At 58.8% G+C, this 17,652-nt stretch overlaps 1 protein-coding gene across 1 annotated transcript; it reads left to right on the forward strand.

The window, feature by feature from the left end:
* The first annotated feature begins 10,346 nt into the window (after window positions 1–10,346).
* On the forward strand, window positions 10,347–16,947 carry SEMA3B (semaphorin 3B). The gene is made up of 17 exons (XM_007951992.1): window positions 10,347–10,455; window positions 11,221–11,378; window positions 11,516–11,578; window positions 11,977–12,096; window positions 12,173–12,266; window positions 12,466–12,585; window positions 13,536–13,681; window positions 13,769–13,880; window positions 13,970–14,039; window positions 14,131–14,275; window positions 14,627–14,846; window positions 15,096–15,187; window positions 15,269–15,310; window positions 15,547–15,704; window positions 15,803–15,858; window positions 15,942–16,081; window positions 16,540–16,947. Exons 1-17 carry the CDS (start codon window positions 10,347–10,349, stop codon window positions 16,945–16,947), a joined length of 2,253 nt encoding a protein of 750 aa, XP_007950183.1.
* The last annotated feature ends 705 nt before the right edge of the window (window positions 16,948–17,652 follow it).

Consider the following 17,652-nt stretch of genomic DNA (forward strand, 5'->3'; position numbering starts at 1 on the left):
GGGGTAGCGGGGCCTGGCAGGATGGTGAGCTAGAAGGGAGTCAGGCTGGGGAAGAACCACATAGAGCCAGTGAACCTAGAGGGAATAGAGTGGGAGTGGGACGGGGGCGGGGGTAGTGAACCTGGAGAAGGGGACATAGTAGGAAGAGACTAGAGAACAAGGAAGAGAGCCCAGCATAGTGAACCAGGAGGGCTGTGCTCTGGGATAGAGCTAGAGGGCTGCCCCAACCTTTCTCTGAGACACCCCACTCCTCAACCACCAGGCCATGGGCCTGAAGGAAGCTGCATTACAGGGGGCACCCAGCTGCCTGCCCCTCATTACAGTGAGCTCTGTGCTTATCTTTTTCTCAGACCTGTCTGAGGGTCCTGGGCTGAGGCTGGCCCCACTGGCACTGGTGGAGAGCGAGGGACACTGTCAGTGATAGACTCCCCTCCCCCATGTAACCTGGCAACAGAAACTGGCTCCTGGGAGGTGACTCTGTGTCCCTGGTAACATGTGGGTGGGGAAGAGGAGAGGGTCATTGTCTAGGCAGGCTAGGCTAGTGAGGTGGGAGGAGAGGCCCATCATGCTGGCTCCTCTCCACCCATACCCTGACTGTCTCCCCACCTGCAGGGCCACCACCGACTCGGCTTCCCCTAACTCCTGAGGAAGATAGGGGCAAGAGGACCACGCTCCCCACCTGTGCCCCCTGGCTGCTTCTCCCTTCTTTCTTCTCTCTATTCTTGGCTCCCCTCACCCCTGCCCCCTCCCTCAGCTCTAAAGACTTGGGGGAGGGGTTGCCAGAGGCCTCCCTATTTGAAGCCCATCCTTGTCTGAGGTGCCGGAAATGGCCACGGTACCCCTTTCCTGGGCATTTGTTCTGGTTTTTAACCATTGTTTTATTCTGTGATTTGGGGTGGGGGGAGCACACACTTGAGTCTCCCAAGGCCTGTGGCTGGAGGGGCACCCACTTTTCCAGCCTGGGACTCCTGGGTTTGCCCAACACCAGCCCCCAACCCAGCCCAAGTCCAAATGTTTACAGGGAGCCTCCTGCCCACCCCACCCACCCAACTGCTCAGAGGCCCCAAAGGAAAAAGCACAAGAATTGTGAGACGCCATCATTCCTGGAGACCCACAGTCCACTTGTTCATTCTCGTAGCTTTTTAAAAAAATTAAAGTAAAAAAAAAAAAAAAAACCTAGAAAACTTTTTAGAGAAAAACTATTTAAAACTGTCAGGTCCTGACCAGTGCCCACCCACTCCCTTACCCTCCAGTGATTCCGTGCCTTTAGTGTGTCTGCGTGTTTACACCCATCCCTCTGCTGGCTGTCCCCCTGTGGGGATAGCACTCCTGCCCTGCCCTCCACAGAATTGGGTTCCAAGGGCTGTTCCAGACAACTGCCAACATCACTGAGGGCCCCCTGCCCAGCAGCCCCGGGCCCTGGCTCCATTAACCTAAATGTAGCTCCTTAGCACGCTAACCTAGGAACCGCCGCTGCCTGCTGAGGGGCCAGGCCCCTCGTGCCCTCACCCCAGGCCTGGGTCCTTCAGCATTGAACACTTCCTTGCTTTTTTCACATGTTTTATGGAATTGTTCACTTGGTTTGAAATAATAAAATGTAGAAAGAAAAAAAAAATACCAAGAATTACTCAGTGTTCTCTCCCAGTAGCAGAGACCAGGCTAAGATGTGCCAACGTGGTCTGGGCCTGAATCCTCACCTGTGGCAGCACCCTGGGTGCTCAGCTCTCCAGGTCATAATTGGGTCCAGAGCTCTAAGTTTACCCATTTGGACTAGGCAGCTTACATCCTGGCACCTGTCTCTCCCCCGTCTTCCTGGTGCTTCTGCAAACATGGGTCTAGGATGGTCTTCAGGCCTGACTAGGGCAGCTGGGTACACTTCTTAAAAGGCTATATACTAAGGGGTACTTTCTCACTGGGAACAGGAGGGGCATCCAGTGTAGAAGACACATACCAAAGGCCCCGACGAAGTGTGACTTGCTTTAGGTCACACAGCCATGTGGGCTGTGACTCTTGGCACCCTCCCCCCCCCCATTACCCAGAACTGAGGTCCCTTGGGCTTGACTGAACAGAAAGCCAAAGACAGGAGGAATTTTGAGGCATGTTTGGTCTCTGCCGGAGTGTTGCCTCCAAACAGGGCTGACTGCTGGGAAAGAGGATATGGGAGTAGAGAAATGGGTGTCAGGTATCCACACTTGAGATAAAAGGGTGGTGGATACAGTAGCAGGGTAGGGAGGGAGGCCTGGAAGGATAGGTTTCTTAGAATGGAGGGTTCAGTGAGACTATGGAAGGTGGTGTTGAAGGGAATAGCAGGTGGTAGAGCCCGAGGTACTTGTGGGGTGGACTCTGAGTGCCAGGCAAGTGCCATGGACTTTCATGAGCAGCGTGGGACAGGAAGATTTTTGAAGGGTTCGCTAAAGGTCAGCCCCGACCAGGCCGGGCGCGCCTCCGCCGCAGCCCGCCAGGGGGCACGGCGGCCCTCGATCGGCCCTGCAGTGCCGGTCACGGAGGCTGACGTCACTGTGTCCCTCGGAGGCCGCGGGGCACAAAGGCAGCTTTTGTGGTGCGGCGGCAGCTTTGCGCCAGCGGCTGGACAAAGCGGCCTGGGCCGGGGGCGGGTCGAGGTCGGCGCCACTGAGGCGAGCAGGGAGGGATGAAGGAAGGGTGGGGCTGGGGACCTGGGACCCTGCCCCCGCACACCTGCCAGTCCCCCGCGGCCGGGGCCCGACTGTTGGCAAGGGATTAGAGGCTGCAGCCGCGACGTCGGAAGAAGATCAACGCCCCCAAGCCTCCGTCCCCGCCCCAGTTCCTCGGGCCCTTCCTGCTACCCGTGCCTCCGAGGGCCGACTGGCATGAGAACAGGGTCACACGCCGAACCCAGGATCCCCGCCTGCCCTCAGCGGCTTAGACCCGACCCCGCAGAGCCCCAGATGTGCTTGAGGGAACTCCGGTGCCTTGATGCCCGCCCATCAGGAAGCGGGAGCCGGAGATGGTTCTTTCCTTTCCTCCTGGGAGGGAGTTCTGCACAGAGGGACCATTGAAGGCTTGGCATTGTCTGCCTGACATACCCAGTGCCTCCCTCCCTGGGTGGGCCATGTCAGGCTCTGGCCAGAATCCCCCTTATACCAGTCTGGGCAGTGGGTCTGGGTGGGGTCCTGGTAAACAGAGCTTCCTTGGGTGCAGGCACAGACGGCTAGGCCCCCACCTGCCCTTGGCCCTGCTACCCCCACCCTGGGATTTTAAAGGCATAAGGCTCTATTGTCCCAGCACTGGAGGGGGCGGCCTTTCAATTTGGCCTTGTCGTTGGTGGTTGGGAAATTCCCAGCCACAGGGGGCAGCAGGCAGGGAAGGGCCACCCAGGTGTCCTATACCCCAACTGGAGGGACTCCATGAGGTTGGCTCCTGGGGATCCCCCATTGCCTGGAGCTCACGCAGGCTGGACCTCAGCCATTTCTCATTCCTGAGAGCAGCTGGCTGAGGGGAGCCAGAGATTCAAGGCTCCCTGGCCCTGTATCCCCCAGAGCTCTCCCATCCTGAGAAGGCTATCTTCTTGCTCCCACACACAGGCAACTGTATCTATGAGGTCTGAGACCCTCAGCAAAAGAGGCAGAGCCAGGCAGGGACCCGCCTGGGTCTGGGAGCTCCTGCTCCCAGAACAAACCTAAATGTCCCAGTGTGGGGACTGCCATGAGGTTGATCTGCCTCTCAGAAGGTCCGTTTGAAATAGTTGCTCAGGCTACTAATGTGGTGGCAGCATTGGTATTTTAAACCTATGTGGGGGGTGATGGAACATCTAGGGAAAGAGAAAGAGACAAGCTCTTGAGAGCTAGAGAGGCCTGAAGAGGGGAGGGTAGAGGGAGACCTGGAGAACAGCCAGGCAGGCAGCCCCTCCCCCAGCTCCCCAGGCCCAGATCCCCCTCCAGCAGGTGGGTGGAGGCTTAGATGCCAGGTGCAGAGTGAGGAAGGGATCCTTCCCAGTATTACAGCAGGGGCCTCTGAAGCTGGGGTGGCAGGGCTTGGAGAACCCCTCACCAAGTTTTGGGACTGCTCCTGATGTCAAGAAAACCTCCCACTCCCTTCAGGGTCTCTCAGAGTCATTCCTCCTCCCCCAGAGTCATAAGGGCCAAGCCCCAGAGCCACCAAGGCTCTGAGAACACAGGCTTTGACTCCAGTCACCTAGCTATGGCATGGCCAGCCAGATCCTAGCAGCCCTGGGAGTCAAGGAAAGGGCAAGGAGAAGACTGCAGCTTTTCCTTGCTAAGGCCAGGTCCAGGCTACTCCCAAATAGTCGCTGCATCTGCTGCCCTAAAAGAGATCCTATGAGCCCTCATCTCTGCCATGGAGATCTCTATTTCCCCAAACCCACCTTGGGGCCCCAGAAGGGAAGGCAGCCCCGATTACCCACCCAGAGAGGGCCTTCAGCCAGCTGTGGTATATATGCAGATGCAGCTGTGTGACAGCAAGTGTGTCCATGCCTGCAGGCCATTCAGCTCCTCAGTCACACAATGGTGGGCACCAGTGTCCAAGGGTCAAAGCCATAGATCCCTGTCTCTGGGTCCAAAGTAACTGCTCCTTTTGGACTTTGCTTCTCCACTTGTAGGAGATGTAAGTATTGGGAGAAAAATCACAGTTTGACATACCCTCCCACCTCCTCTCTCTGTGACCTCATTGGGGGTGGAAGGAGTCAAGCCCTGGGTGCTTGGGGGAGGGTCTAGGAAGGGGCTGAAGTGTCCACCCAGTCTCAGGAGACCCAGAAAAGTGGAAGGCCTTCCTGCAGGCACGGCATCTTCAGCCTTCCTGGCCTGTTCTCTGCTGGGTCCTGGCGATGCTCAGATGATGCTAGCCCCTGCTGCCCTCCCAAGACACACAGAGGGGGACCCTGAACCCCACAGAGGAGCTTGAACCAGGTGCTCTGGAGCTCTGGGGCTTCACAGAGGAAGTGTGACACCCCAGATGGGTAGTGAATGGTGAGCGAGAGTCTAGCAGGTGACAAAGGGAAGGGCCCTCCAGCCAGATAGCACAGACCAAGCAAAGTCCTGGTAAAGACAGAGCTGAGGCATCCCAGAAATGGGACAGCTGGAGGGCCAAAGGGATGGCCCAGCTGAACTGCAGAGGGGTGGTGTGAATGCCAAGCTAATAGCCTGGGATCCCCTGGACTTCAGTGCTCTGGGATGGGGTGCTGGGGACTACCCTTTTGGAGAGGGGAGGCATGGAGAGGAGTGCCTGGACAGCCATTGGGACACAGCCTGGGGGCAGGGTGAAGGGATCAGGCTTCCAGCTGGGATGGAAGAGGCTGCAGGGAAGCGTCTCCCAAGAAGCTCTTGTAAGTCTGGAGCTCTAGGCTGCCCAGAGCTGAGAACGCAACAAGAGTGCCCACCTGGGGCATCCTGACTGTGTCCCAGAGCTGCCTGCCAATAGCTGCAGGGAGAGCAAGGAGAGGGTCTGAGAGGGTCAGTTGCCCTCCAGGGACTGCTGATGAGCAGCAGTGTCAGGATTCAGCCCCACCCCTCTCTGGGCTACCGAAGGGGGCTGATCCCTAGCACAGGCTCTGGGGACCCCCTCCACCACCAATGCCATCCAGAGCCCCCAACCAGCACTCTTGGGATGCTCTTCCCCAGCAGAAGGGAATGCAGCCTTTATATTAATGTATGTTAATGAGTGTAGAGCCGCGGGGATGGTGGTGAGGGGGGCTCCCACTTAGCAGCTTTCCCGGCACCCTCTCTCCCTGGCTGGCTTTGGAAAGGGACGCCCCGCCTCCAGCCCCCTCTCCTCCCGCTCCACCCTGCTGGGCAATGAAGAAAACAGGAGTAAGCTAAGAGCTGTGATGTGGCTGGTGGGGGTAACTCCCCCCTCCCAGAGGGGCTGACCTCAGCCTGGGAGGAATGTGCAGGAGGCGGAGCGGGGTGGGGGGAGGGTTGCAGCCTGAGGCCCCGGGTTCCTAGTGGCCCCTCCCTCAGCCCCTCCACCTCTGCTCTGACTAGCCCTCAGAAGGGAAGGGGAGCAGGCAAGGAGGAGAGGGGCTGATCTTGTCAAAAAGGTGGGCCAGGGGTCCCCTAGGGGGGTAGATGGGGGAAGTGCCCTGAAAGACCCTTCCCCAGGAGAGCCCCCCCATCCCCAGAGTGGGTAGTAGGGAGTCAGGGAAGTTAGACCTTAGGTGATGCCTGGGGGTGACTGGGAACTTTCTAGGGCCTGTTTCCCGCCCACCCCCTCACCATGCCTAAGTCCTCAGGGTAGAATGTCCTGGTGCCCACGTGGTCCACACTGGGAAATGTGATGTTGGAGCCACCAGCTTAATGGTTAAAGCAGATGTGAGTGGGAAGCCAAAAGCCTGACCCAGCCCAGGCTGGGCATCCAGAGGGCTGGCGCAGCCTTCCTCAGATGGGTGTTCTGCCCCAGCTGCATCACCCAGAGTCCAGGCAGGGGGCAGGGGGACAGGCCAGCTGACGAGGAGGGGTGGGATGCAAGTGCTGCAATACAATTCAGTTATTTCCAAAAGAAGAAATCAAGGTCTTGGCAGGCGGTGCAACTGACAGGTAGCCCCAAGGGCAAGAACCCAGGCAGGCCTCTGCCCATGGATGCCCAGGAGCCTGGAGTAGCCCTAGGGCAGGGGTGCAGGCAGGACCCCAGCTTCCTCCTCCTGGTTTTTCCCAGTCTGTTGAGACCCAGGCCCAGGCTGCTTGATTCCAGAATCCTCAGGGACTTCCAGAGCCCCCAGTGTGACCAACAGTCACAGAGCCAATGACCCTCTTCTGGAGTACCATCTCTAGGAAAGCCCCCACCATGGCATGGCATACAATTGGATGTCAGGGCCTAGACCTGGGGCTAGGGAGCAGAAAGGAGAACTTGTGGGGAGGGGGACAACTTGAGCTCCCACACCTGGGAGGACTTCCCTTGCTCCTCAGGGCAGGGGACACGTCTGGAGGAAGGAAGACAGTGTACAGGGCCCAGGTGGGCCTTTGGCTGGGGATTGAGTTCCAGGGTGTTAGAAAGATGATGGGGGGGTCCTGGTCTCATTTCCCATTATGGACTCAGGGCTGGTGGGTGGTGGTGATGATGAAACAGAGGCTGGGCCCCTGGGCCTGCAGAACTAAAGGGAGTGGAGGCAAGCAGGGGGCACAGTGGGGTGGGGGGATGGAAGCTTCGAAGGCACTTGCTGATCTTGGCTGCTTGGGTGGAAAATTGTAAACAGCCAAAGAATTTTGTTTGCTTGCATGGGCCAGGCGAGGCTGCCCAGGTCCAAGAGACAGCTAGCCCTGAAGCAGGAAGAGGCCACATCTGGGAAGGCCAGGGCACAAGCAAGGTTGCATCCCTCCATTCGCCCTCGTAAAGGCCCCTGCCCCTTCTGCTGGCCTTTTGCCTGCTTCCCAGAGCCAGCCAGCCAGGCCAACCCAGGAGCACCAGATCTGGAAGGAGGAGTGGTTGGGCATGGCCCTGCACTGGCTGGGCAGACTCTTCTGATCCAAGGGGCTTGGAGTTGAGTCTCCCTTCTGCCCTGTCCCTGCCTGGCTGGATGGCACCCCGGGGGTGGACAACAGAACCGCACTCTCTTGAGGTGTCAACAGCATCCATGACACCTGAAGTGCTGATGATCAGCTTTCGGGAGGTGGCAGGAAGATGCCTTTTGGGGAGACTGAGGGGTTGAAGCCCTTGCATGTTCATCCAGATGGACCCAAGGGCCTCCCTCTGCCGTTGTCAACATTCCACACTTCCAAAGAAGTGTCCCTCACAGTCCAAACAGGCTGTGTCCTCCAGAGCCAAGTTCAGAACAGGACCCTAGTCCCTTCCCAACTGAGGTGCCAAAGTTGTATCTCTAAAGCCCCCTCTGGTCCCTGGCTCTGTGCTTAGCGGGGACAATTCTACTTTCCACCTCGGATGGGGGACTCTTGGTGGGCCTACACCCTGCAGCGCAGAAGTGAGCTTTGTACTTCTGCTTGCCCCTCTCTGGCTCTCCCTTCTCCATCCCCCCAGCCCCCCTCCCACTCCCCCTGCAGCTGTCACTGCTGCCACTGCTGGCTGGGTGGCAGAAACATCAAGAAATTATCTCAGTGACAAAGAAGGACTGAAGCCAGGGTCCAGGGGGCCATCAGCCCTCTAGTTGAGAATCATCCCCTTCCCTACTTACAGCCCTCCCATCCCATCTCAGCCGGCTCCTAGGAGCTGAGTTGGCAGGTATATCCCATTACTCTTGTCCCCAGCTCTCCAGCTGTGGAGGGACAGGTGAGAAACTGAAACCTGGAGTCCCTGACTGGGCTGTGCCCTCTGCCTGCTGTGCAGAGCCACTGGGGCTGGGGGAGGTCTCTCTGTTGCTTCTTCCTCCTTCGCCTTGACTGGCCACCCCTCTTCTAGCGACTGCTGCCTGGGTACCCTTCTGCCTTGAGCCTGTCAGGGGAGGAGTCATCTCTACCCATTCTCTCTCCATGTGCCCGTTGGCTGGCGCTCACTCTGCTGCTCCGCTGTCTCTAGCCGTCCCGGGCGCCTGCCTGGTCACCTGATCCGCCCAGTAACCCATAAACTTTATGGCTTGTGGAGTAAGTGGCAGCTGGGCTGATGGGGGCGGGGGCTGCGTCTTAAAGGAGCCGTTGGAGGGTGCCCTGTGGCCCCTAGGCTTCTCCCCTTCCCCAGGGCAGGAAGGGGCTGGGGTGGGCAGGTGCTGATGCTGGAGTTGTTGGAGTGTGGGGAGGCAATTGGTGTTTCAAGGCATCATCGCGACCTCACCGGCCAGGAAGAGGCAGCGGCAAGTGTTAGCGAGGGAGGGGGGGGTGTCTTGGCATGCGAGGGACCCCAGACCTGGGCAGGGATATGGGTGGAGGGGTCTGGGACCTTCCCTAGACACTGTGCCACTTTCGTGATGTGATTCTACCCCAGGACCTTGCTCACCCCAGGGCTCCTGTGTCCAGCACCTGCCCTGCCAGCTACTGGAGAGGAGGGCAGGCATTATAGCCATCATCTGAGGGGTCCAGGGAAGGGCCCAGACGCAGAGAGGTGCAGGGCTCAGAGATGGCTAAACCTTAAGGGAGACTAAGGAAGGAGAGGTGATAAGGGGGAGGGAGAGACTTAGGGAGACTAGAGGCTCAGAGAGGGAAGGGAGGGGCAGTTCAACTGAGATCAGAGATGAGAGGCCATCTCAGGCCCTTGGCTTTCTTTACTGGGTTCCTCTTAGTCTGAGGCCTGACCTCACAAAATCTCTATGTGTGATCATCCCCTTCCGCTCTCTCTGGGGGACTGAGAGGGAAAGGTCAAGCTGGGGGCTGGGGGAGCTGGACCAGCCTGTGGGGCAGTCCCAAGTCAGAGGCTGAGGCTCCTGCCCAGACCCAGAGACCCAGGCTCTTAGTGACCTGGGCCTCAGACATCCCTCTGAGAAATGGGTTTCGCCTGTGTCTCTGATTTGAGGGGCATGGTGGGCGATGCTGCTGGTGCTGCAACTGTATTTGCTCACATGCATGCCCACAGATATGCATACATATGCATGCATACCTGCATGGCACACATATATGTACACACTTGGGTAGCACAACATACACATACCATACAGTATACACACACAGGTACACTTGCCTAGACAGGCATGTGCCACACATGTGGACATGTACACATATTTATGCACATGTGTATATACAGCATATACCTGTCTACCCCACAGTGCACATATGGACATGCATATGTGTATGCATGCATGTACACATACAGATACACAAAGGACATACAGAAACACTCACACTCACAGACATCCACACCCTGGCCCCAAACCTGAAGGTACCTGTGTGTTTCTCTGTGCACAGCTACCTCCTGGAGGCAGAGGCCTGACCCCCTCCTGTCACTGTCACTCCTATCACTGGGTTGTTTTGCTCCTTGCATTTGGTGTCTGCAATGACTGCACCAATCTGAATTCTTTTTGATGTTCTGCCCCTTCCCTCACAGGGTCATTGTCTGCGTCCCCCAGTGTCTCCACTCCTAGTCCCAGGCTGGCATGAAGTGGGCACGCAGTGTTTGTGAATCAATGTTTGTGCGTGTGTCTAGGGGAGGGGGGTGGTTGGGGAGGGTGACGTGGGGCGGGCGCCTGCCTGTGTGGGGGTGACCTCTGACCTCGAGGGTGTGCCCAGTGTGGGTGTGTCTGTGATTGTGGCCAGGCCGTGCACCCTCCTAGGGGAGGGCTCGGAAGTGGAATGTGACCCCCCAGCCATGCGCCCCTAGGGGCTGTAATCTGATCCCTGGGGACTCCCCCCTCGCCTACTGCACTGGAGCTGGCTGCTGACTCCTTCCCTTCCAGATTCCCGGGGCAGAATCCAGGGCAGCTCAAGGCTCCTCTGCACACGCCTGCTGAACCCTGAGCGCCTTGAGCTGCCACCGGGATGGGGCGGGCCCCGGCCGCCGCCATGATCCCCGGCTTGGCCCTGCTCTGGGCCGCAGCGCTGGGGGTTGCTGCCCCTAGCACCCCACGCCTGCGGCTCTCCTTCCAAGGTAGGTGCACCTGGAGGGTGGGAGGGCTCGGCTCAGGCTGAGCAGGAAAGGGACCCAGTGAGAATGTGGGGGTGCTGTGTTTGTATGCCTGTCACGGAACTGGGTTCCAGGCTGGTGTGGGGAGACGCAGGTCAGTTAACCCTGTCCTGGTCTCAGGCCCCCAACCTCTCTGCTCACAGTCTCCTCACGCTTTCACAGAAAGAGCCCTTCTGTCCCCATAGCAACAGACTGTCTCTGATCCACCCCTTACCCCCAATCAGACTACGCCCCTGCCACAGAGACCACAATGAAGTTGAGGTGTGGGGGCCATCACACCCTCTTCTCACTCCCCATTGCACAGGATGGTGGTTACTAGGCAGTGCTATCTGGCAGGCAGTTCTGCTGAGCACAGGCTGATGGTGGTGTGGCAGGGAGGGAACCCTCAGTTTGACTTTGGGGTTGGGGTTCTGGCTGTCCCTACATGCCCAGCCTCCCCCAGAACCCTGGCGTCCACAAGCCTGGCCTCCCAGTGCGCCCGCCCGCCTGGAGACACTGCTTGTCTGTGCATGCTCAAGTTCAACTTGCTTCCCCTTCCTGGGGGCTGTGCCGCCCACCCTAGCAGCTATGCACACGCACCTGGGTGGGCTTGTCTTTGCGTGTGTAAACTCACATGTGTGTTAGCCAAGTCACATGTACAACCCTGGCCTGTGATAGAGATACCCAAGCAGGCCTTAGGGGAGATTTCCAGTGGGGCTGTGAATCCTCAGTGGTGCCCCCACCCTGCAGAGCTCCAGGCCCGGCATGGTCTCCGGACCTTCCGGCTGGAACGGACCTGCTGCTATGAAGCACTTCTGGTGGATGAGGAGCGTGGACGCCTGTTTGTAGGTGCTGAGAACCATGTGGCCTCCCTCAGCCTGGACAACATCAGCAAACGGGCCAAGAAGGTACCAAGGCCCCCCAGCCTTGGTGCTGAGGGCAGAGCCCAGGGACCCCCCTCCAGACTGCCCAGAGAGAGGGGTGGGGGAGACTGTGGGTCCCAAGCGGAGAGACCCTGACTTCTTGTGCTCTCCCACTCCCATAGCTGGCCTGGCCGGCCCCTGTGGAATGGCGAGAGGAGTGCAACTGGGCGGGGAAGGACATTGCTGTGAGTGCTGGCTGCCCAGGGTGGGAGTGGGAAGAGTCAGCCCCTCACCCCATAGACAGGCAGTGCTAAGACAGAAGCCTGCCTGTTCTGACTAGGTTGAGGGCACAGAGGTTGAGGTGGTTGAGGTCTCGAGATGGTGAGTCAGGGTAGGGGCTCATGTGATTCTCCTTGGAGGCCTCTGAATCACGGGAGGGGGCTGTGCAGCGCTATGATCCCCATGTACCCACCCTGGTGAAGAGTGGGCTGGACTGGCCACTAAGGGCACCTGGGTTCCTGTGACCCATACTGGTGCTTGTTTGGGCTGATTTAGAAAAGAGGAAGGGATGGGGGTGCCACTGGTGAGCTAGGACTCCAACCTCCCTGGAGAGGAGGCCTCACTGCCCCTGCCTGCCCACTAGACTGAGTGCATGAACTTCGTGAAGTTGCTACATGTTTACAACCACACTCACTTGCTGGTCTGTGGAACGGGGGCCTTCCACCCCACCTGTGCATTTGTGGAGGTGGGCCACCGGCTGGAGGTAAGGGCTGACCTAGGCAAAGGAGGGAGGGAGAGAAGGAAGGGCCTGGCAGTAGCAAGCCTCCCCCTTCTCCTAGGAGCCCATGCTTCGCCTGGACCTTCAAAGCCTAGAGGATGGCAAGGGGAAGAGTCCTTATGACCCAAAGCATCGGGCTGCCTCCGTGCTGGTGGGTGAGTCCAAAGGCTGGGACCCCCAACAGAGCTCCTTGAACTCTCAGAGACTCTAGAACCTCATACAGTCCTAAGATCCACCCTAAAGCCCTGGAGATCCCCCATAGCCTCATGACTCCCCCAGAAGCCCAGGAGCTGCCCATGCCCTCCCACTCCAAGTACCCTCAGCTTAGCTGAGCAGTCCTTACCCTATCCACAGGGCAGGAGCTGTACTCAGGGGTGGCCGCAGACCTCATGGGCCGGGACTTTACCATCTTCCGCAGCCTGGGCCGGCGGCCGAGTCTCCGCACAGAGCCACACGACTCCCGATGGCTCAACGGTGAGAGGCTGGTGGGCCAGGCAAGAAGGGGCCCTCATCCCCACACAGGGCGGATTCCAAGCAAGGCCCATGAAGTGAGTGAGCAGTGGGCAGAGCCAGGTCTCACTGAGCACCTACTGTGTGCCAAGCCTAGTGCCAGGTGCTGGGAGCACAGGGGCAGACAAGACAGGTATGGCTGGTGCCCTCTTTGAGTTCACAGACTGAAGAACAAATACATGATAAGATCAATTCCAATGGCTATGGGGCCAAGGAGAGAACAGAGAGGAAGGAAAAGGAGACTGGTGAAGGGGAGGAGTCCGCTTTGTTGAAGGGAGATATTAACTAATTCCCAGAGTGAGACAGCCAGCCAGCAGGATTGAGGGAAGAGCTTTGCAGGCAGAGGGAACAGCTAGTACAAAGGCCCTGAGGCAGGAACACACCAAGAAACAGGTTCATGGAGGGAGAAAAGTGGTAAGGAGTTAGGACTGTCAGGGGTCAGGGTAATTTATTATAAGAGCAATATAGGACTCAGGAGACCGGTTTGCACCAGGGGTGGAGCATCTGCTTCTTGGTAGGGAAGAGGATTCACAAATGAAGAACAAACCAGATTCACCATCTGCCTTCTTCCCTGTCCACAAGCCTGGGTAACAGTGAAGGGCGAGGTCAGAGGCCTCCCAGGGTTCCCTTCCCGGAGCCCGGAGAGGAACCCTGGGACCTTTCTCATGGTCTCTGCTGCCCTCTTGTGGCGGCTTCCTTGCCTGCAAGCCCTGCCCCTTTGGATTTGATCCGCGCGCATCGAGCCGCAACTGAACTCAGGCCTGAAGCCTGGTTTGTCCGTCCGACCTTATCCCGGGGCCTCCAGCTGGCGCCGGGGAGAGGAAAGGAAGAGCGTGGGTCCAGTATCAAGACAGTGGGGTGGGTGGTTGGCTAGACCAGGAATCCACTGACTCCGCACCTCCTACTGCGGCCAGAACCCAAGTTTGTTAAGGTCTTTTGGATCCCGGAGAGCGAGAATCCAGACGACGACAAGATCTATTTCTTCTTCCGTGAGATGGCGGTGGAGGCAGCTCCGGCATTAGGACGCCTGTCGGTGTCCCGCGTCGGCCAGATCTGCCGGGTAAGGAGTCTCTGGGACACACCAGGCTACCTCATGCTGTCCTTTTGCTCTCTCAGACCACCCCCATCTCCTCTTTGCCCTTGGCAGAATGATGTAGGCGGCCAGCGCAGCCTGGTCAGCAAGTGGACAACGTTCCTGAAGGCACGGCTGGTGTGCTCGGTGCTAGGCGTTGAGGGCGACACCCACTTTGATCAGATTCGTAAGTGCCAGCAGTAGGGGGTGAGGTGGGGAAGGGGAACTGGGGTGCACCCCGGGAGCTTCTCTCCCAGCCAGGCTCCATCCCTACAGAGGATGTGTTCCTACTGCCCTCGAGAGACCCCCGAAACCCGCTGCTCTACGCTGTTTTTTCCACGTCCAGGTTAGGTTGGGGAAAGGAGAGGATACCCCAAGAGGGACCAGCTGGGCTCCCGGAGGGCACTCCCTCACTCCTTCCTTATCTTCATCTTCAGTGGCATCTTCCAGGGCTCCGCAGTGTGCGTGTACAGCATGAATGACATACGCCGGGCCTTCCTGGGACCTTTCGCACACAAAGAGGGGCCCATGCACCAGTGGGTGTCTTACCAGGGCCGCGTCCCTTACCCGCGGCCTGGCATGGTGTGTAGCCTGGGGACTCCTTTCACAACCCACTTCAGAGCCTCAGGGCTGGAGAAACTCAGCTGGCCTGGGGTCTTCTTGGTGAATGTGCTTTCTTCCTTTCTTCCTGCCCTTCCCTTCTTTTCGTTTCTTTGCTATTTGTTATGAATGGGAAAAAGTTATTACCACCAGACAGGGTTCCTCAAGAGAGACCATGTTTTCCCTGCTCAAGACTCCTTAGGGCAAGACCAGGTCTCCTCTCTGATTCCCAGGGCAGGGCTCTGTCTCCTGCCATCCAGGTTGTCAGAGGCCGCCGTAGGGGGCTCCCTACCAAGCTCCTACACCCACACCTCTGTTGTGCCCTCTCCCCAGTGCCCTAGCAAGACATTTGGCACCTTCAGTTCCACCAAGGACTTTCCCGATGATGTCATCCAGTTTGCCCGCAACCATCCCCTCATGTACAATTCTGTTCTGCCCATGGGGGGGCGCCCTCTTTTCCTGCAAGTGGGCGCTGGGTACACTTTCACCCAAATCGTTGCTGACCGAGTAGCAGCTGCTGATGGACACTACGATGTCCTCTTCATTGGCACAGGTTAGTGCCTCTGTGACCATCCACAGGACCCCATGCAGCCTCTGTGGCCTGGTAATAGAAACTCTCCCTGCTCCATCCCACCTCCACATCTTTGGCTGGGCTGTGTTCCCATCACCTCCTCCTGAATGCTGCCCTGATTGTTTCAACAAACTCAACCCTGGTGGGGGTGGAGGCCTCAAAGTGAAGGAGACCCCAGCCCTGGCTGTCAGGGAACATCAGGAAGGCATTCATCCCTTCTCATCCCTGCAGACACTGGCATGGTGCTGAAGGTAATCTCTGTCCCCAAGGGCAGCCGGCCTAGCTCCGAGGGGCTGCTCCTAGAGGAGCTGAATGTATTTGAGGTGAGGCTACTTCCTCATTTCCCTGAGTCCCCCCCATCCCACTAAGCCTTGACCCCCACCACCATGATTCCTCCCTCTCAGGATTCAGCTGCTGTCACCAGCATGCAGATCTCCTCGAAGAGGGTGAGTGACCAGAATGTTGAAGGAGTGGGATGGACCAATCGCATGAGCACCCCAACCCCATGTTCCCCCTGATCGTTCTCAGCCTCGGGTTCTAGTGTAGGTTCTGCCTTGGCTAGACCATGTGACCTGAATGAGACCTCAGTGTTCCTGTCTGTCAAGTGGGAGAAGGGATCCCTGACCAGTGTGAGGTGGGCATGGGGCCACCCTTGGTCACCCTGGAGTCCCCTGTCTCCCAGCATCAGCTGTATGTAGCCTCACGGAGCGCGGTGGCCCAGATCGCGCTGCACCGATGCGCTGCCCATGGCCGCGCCTGTGCCGAATGCTGCCTGGCGCGTGACCCATACTGCGCCTGGGATGGGGCCGCATGCACACGCTTCCAGCCCAGTGTCAAGAGGTGGGCGAGGCTAAGGGCAGGCTGCTGGGAGGGTGCCCCAGGGTCCTTCACTACCAAGGTGGAAGAAGGGCTCACTGAGGCTTCAACGTTCCTCCCAGGCGGTTCCGGCGACAAGATGTCAGGAACGGTGACCCCAGCACGCTGTGCTCTGGAGGTGACTGCCCTACCTGCCTCCACACCTCAGCCCAAGAAGACGCCCTGCCCCTAGCCTGAATCTGACATTCCCCTCGCCTCCAGACATGTCCCGCCCCACGCTACTGGAGAGGAAGGTGTTTGGTGTGGAGGGTGGCAGCGCCTTCCTGGAATGTGAGCCCCGCTCTCTGCAGGCGCGCGTGAACTGGACCTTCCAGCGTGTAGGGGAGCAGGCCCGAACTCAGGTGAATAGGCTCCATCCCTCTCAACCAGGCCCCTGTCTCACCTCCACATTTAGGAGAGGCCCCGCCCTGCCAAAGGAGGCCCTTGACTTACTCCTCACATCTAGGTGAGGCCCCATCCTACCAGGCCCTTCCAGTTTGGGCTCTTACCTGCACCCCACGCCCAAATGAGGGACTATCCCATCCAACTTTGGCTCCTGAGCCCCACCACCACATCCAGAAGAAGCCCCGCCCATTGAGATCTCTGTCCCAACTCCTACATTCAGGTGAACCCCGCCCCTTTCGGGTCTCCACACTTGCAGACCACTGGCCCGGATGCATCCAATCTTTAAGTGAGCACCCTCAAGCACCCCTTTTCCCACTTGTCACCCGCTGTCCCCTTTGCCTCTCCGTCGTCCCTTGCTTAGGCCAGGGAGTCAGTCCCCTTGTAGGTCCCAACCTCACGCCAGCCCCGCCTGCAGGTGCCAGCAGAGGGACGCGCCGAGCGCACCGCACAGGGGCTGCTGCTGCGCGGGCTGCGGCGCGGGGACTCGGGCGTGTACTTGTGCGCCGCTGTCGAGCACGGCTTTTCGCAGCCGCTGCGTCGCCTGGCGCTGCACGTGCTGAACGCTGCGCAGGCCGAGCGACTGGCGCGGATCGAGGAGGCTGCCCCCGCTGCACCACTGGGCCCCAAGCTCTGGTACCGGGACTTCCTGCAGCTGGTGGAGCCCGGCGGCGGCGGCGGCGGCGCGAACTCCTTGCGCATGTGTCGCCCGCCACCCGCGCCGCGCCCACCACTCCCTGAACAACGGAGGAAGGGCCGCAATCGGCGGACGCATGCCCCCGAGCCGCGCGCTGAGCGGGGCCCGCGCAGTGCTACGCATTGGTGACCAGGCCCTCCCCAGCCGGGGATCGGGCAGGAGATGACGGGCGGGAGAGGGAAGGGCAGACCCCGGGACGCAGTGACGAAGGCGTCAGGGCCAGGCACACTGCAGACCCTGGCCAACAGAGACACCAACTGACAGGCCCTGGGCCTAGGGGCAGCCCGCGCCGGCTTATTTATTAACAGATAACCCTTGAATGTAGCCCCGGAAGGGGCGGCCCAGGCCAGTCATGGCGGTCAGCCAGTAGGGAGAGGGCAGAGAGGCGAAGCTCCAGAGCAAATACCGGAGCCAGGGAGATGCCCAGAGTGCCCATCCTGGGGGAGGGACCCCCTTCTTGGGCAGTGAGCAGAAAACTGTGAACAGGCCGGGCTGCTGGGGGCAGGGGTGGGGCAGGCCAACTTTTCTAAAGTAACGCAATAAACTATCAGCCCAAGCTGGAACTGCCAGCAGTGGGCAGCCGCTAGTACTAGGACTTGCTATGTGGCCTTGGGCACCTTCCTAGCAGTCTCAGGGCCTCAGTTTGTTGGTTTCCATGTGACCAAGGGGTGTCTGTAGGGCATTTGGGGGGTACATTTTGAGTAATTTCAGAGCCAACTACTAATGAAAAAAATAAAACTGGTTGATGTAGAAAAGAATGTGAGCAGAAGGCCTCACTGAAGGGATGACATTTGAGCCATGGCAGTATCTGGGGGCAGAACCGTTCCAGGAGGA

This window comes from Orycteropus afer, unplaced genomic scaffold, assembly GCF_000298275.1.
Source record: "Orycteropus afer afer isolate SDZICR_OR568_19922 unplaced genomic scaffold, OryAfe1.0 scaffold00323, whole genome shotgun sequence".
Taxonomy (NCBI): domain Eukaryota; kingdom Metazoa; phylum Chordata; class Mammalia; order Tubulidentata; family Orycteropodidae; genus Orycteropus; species Orycteropus afer.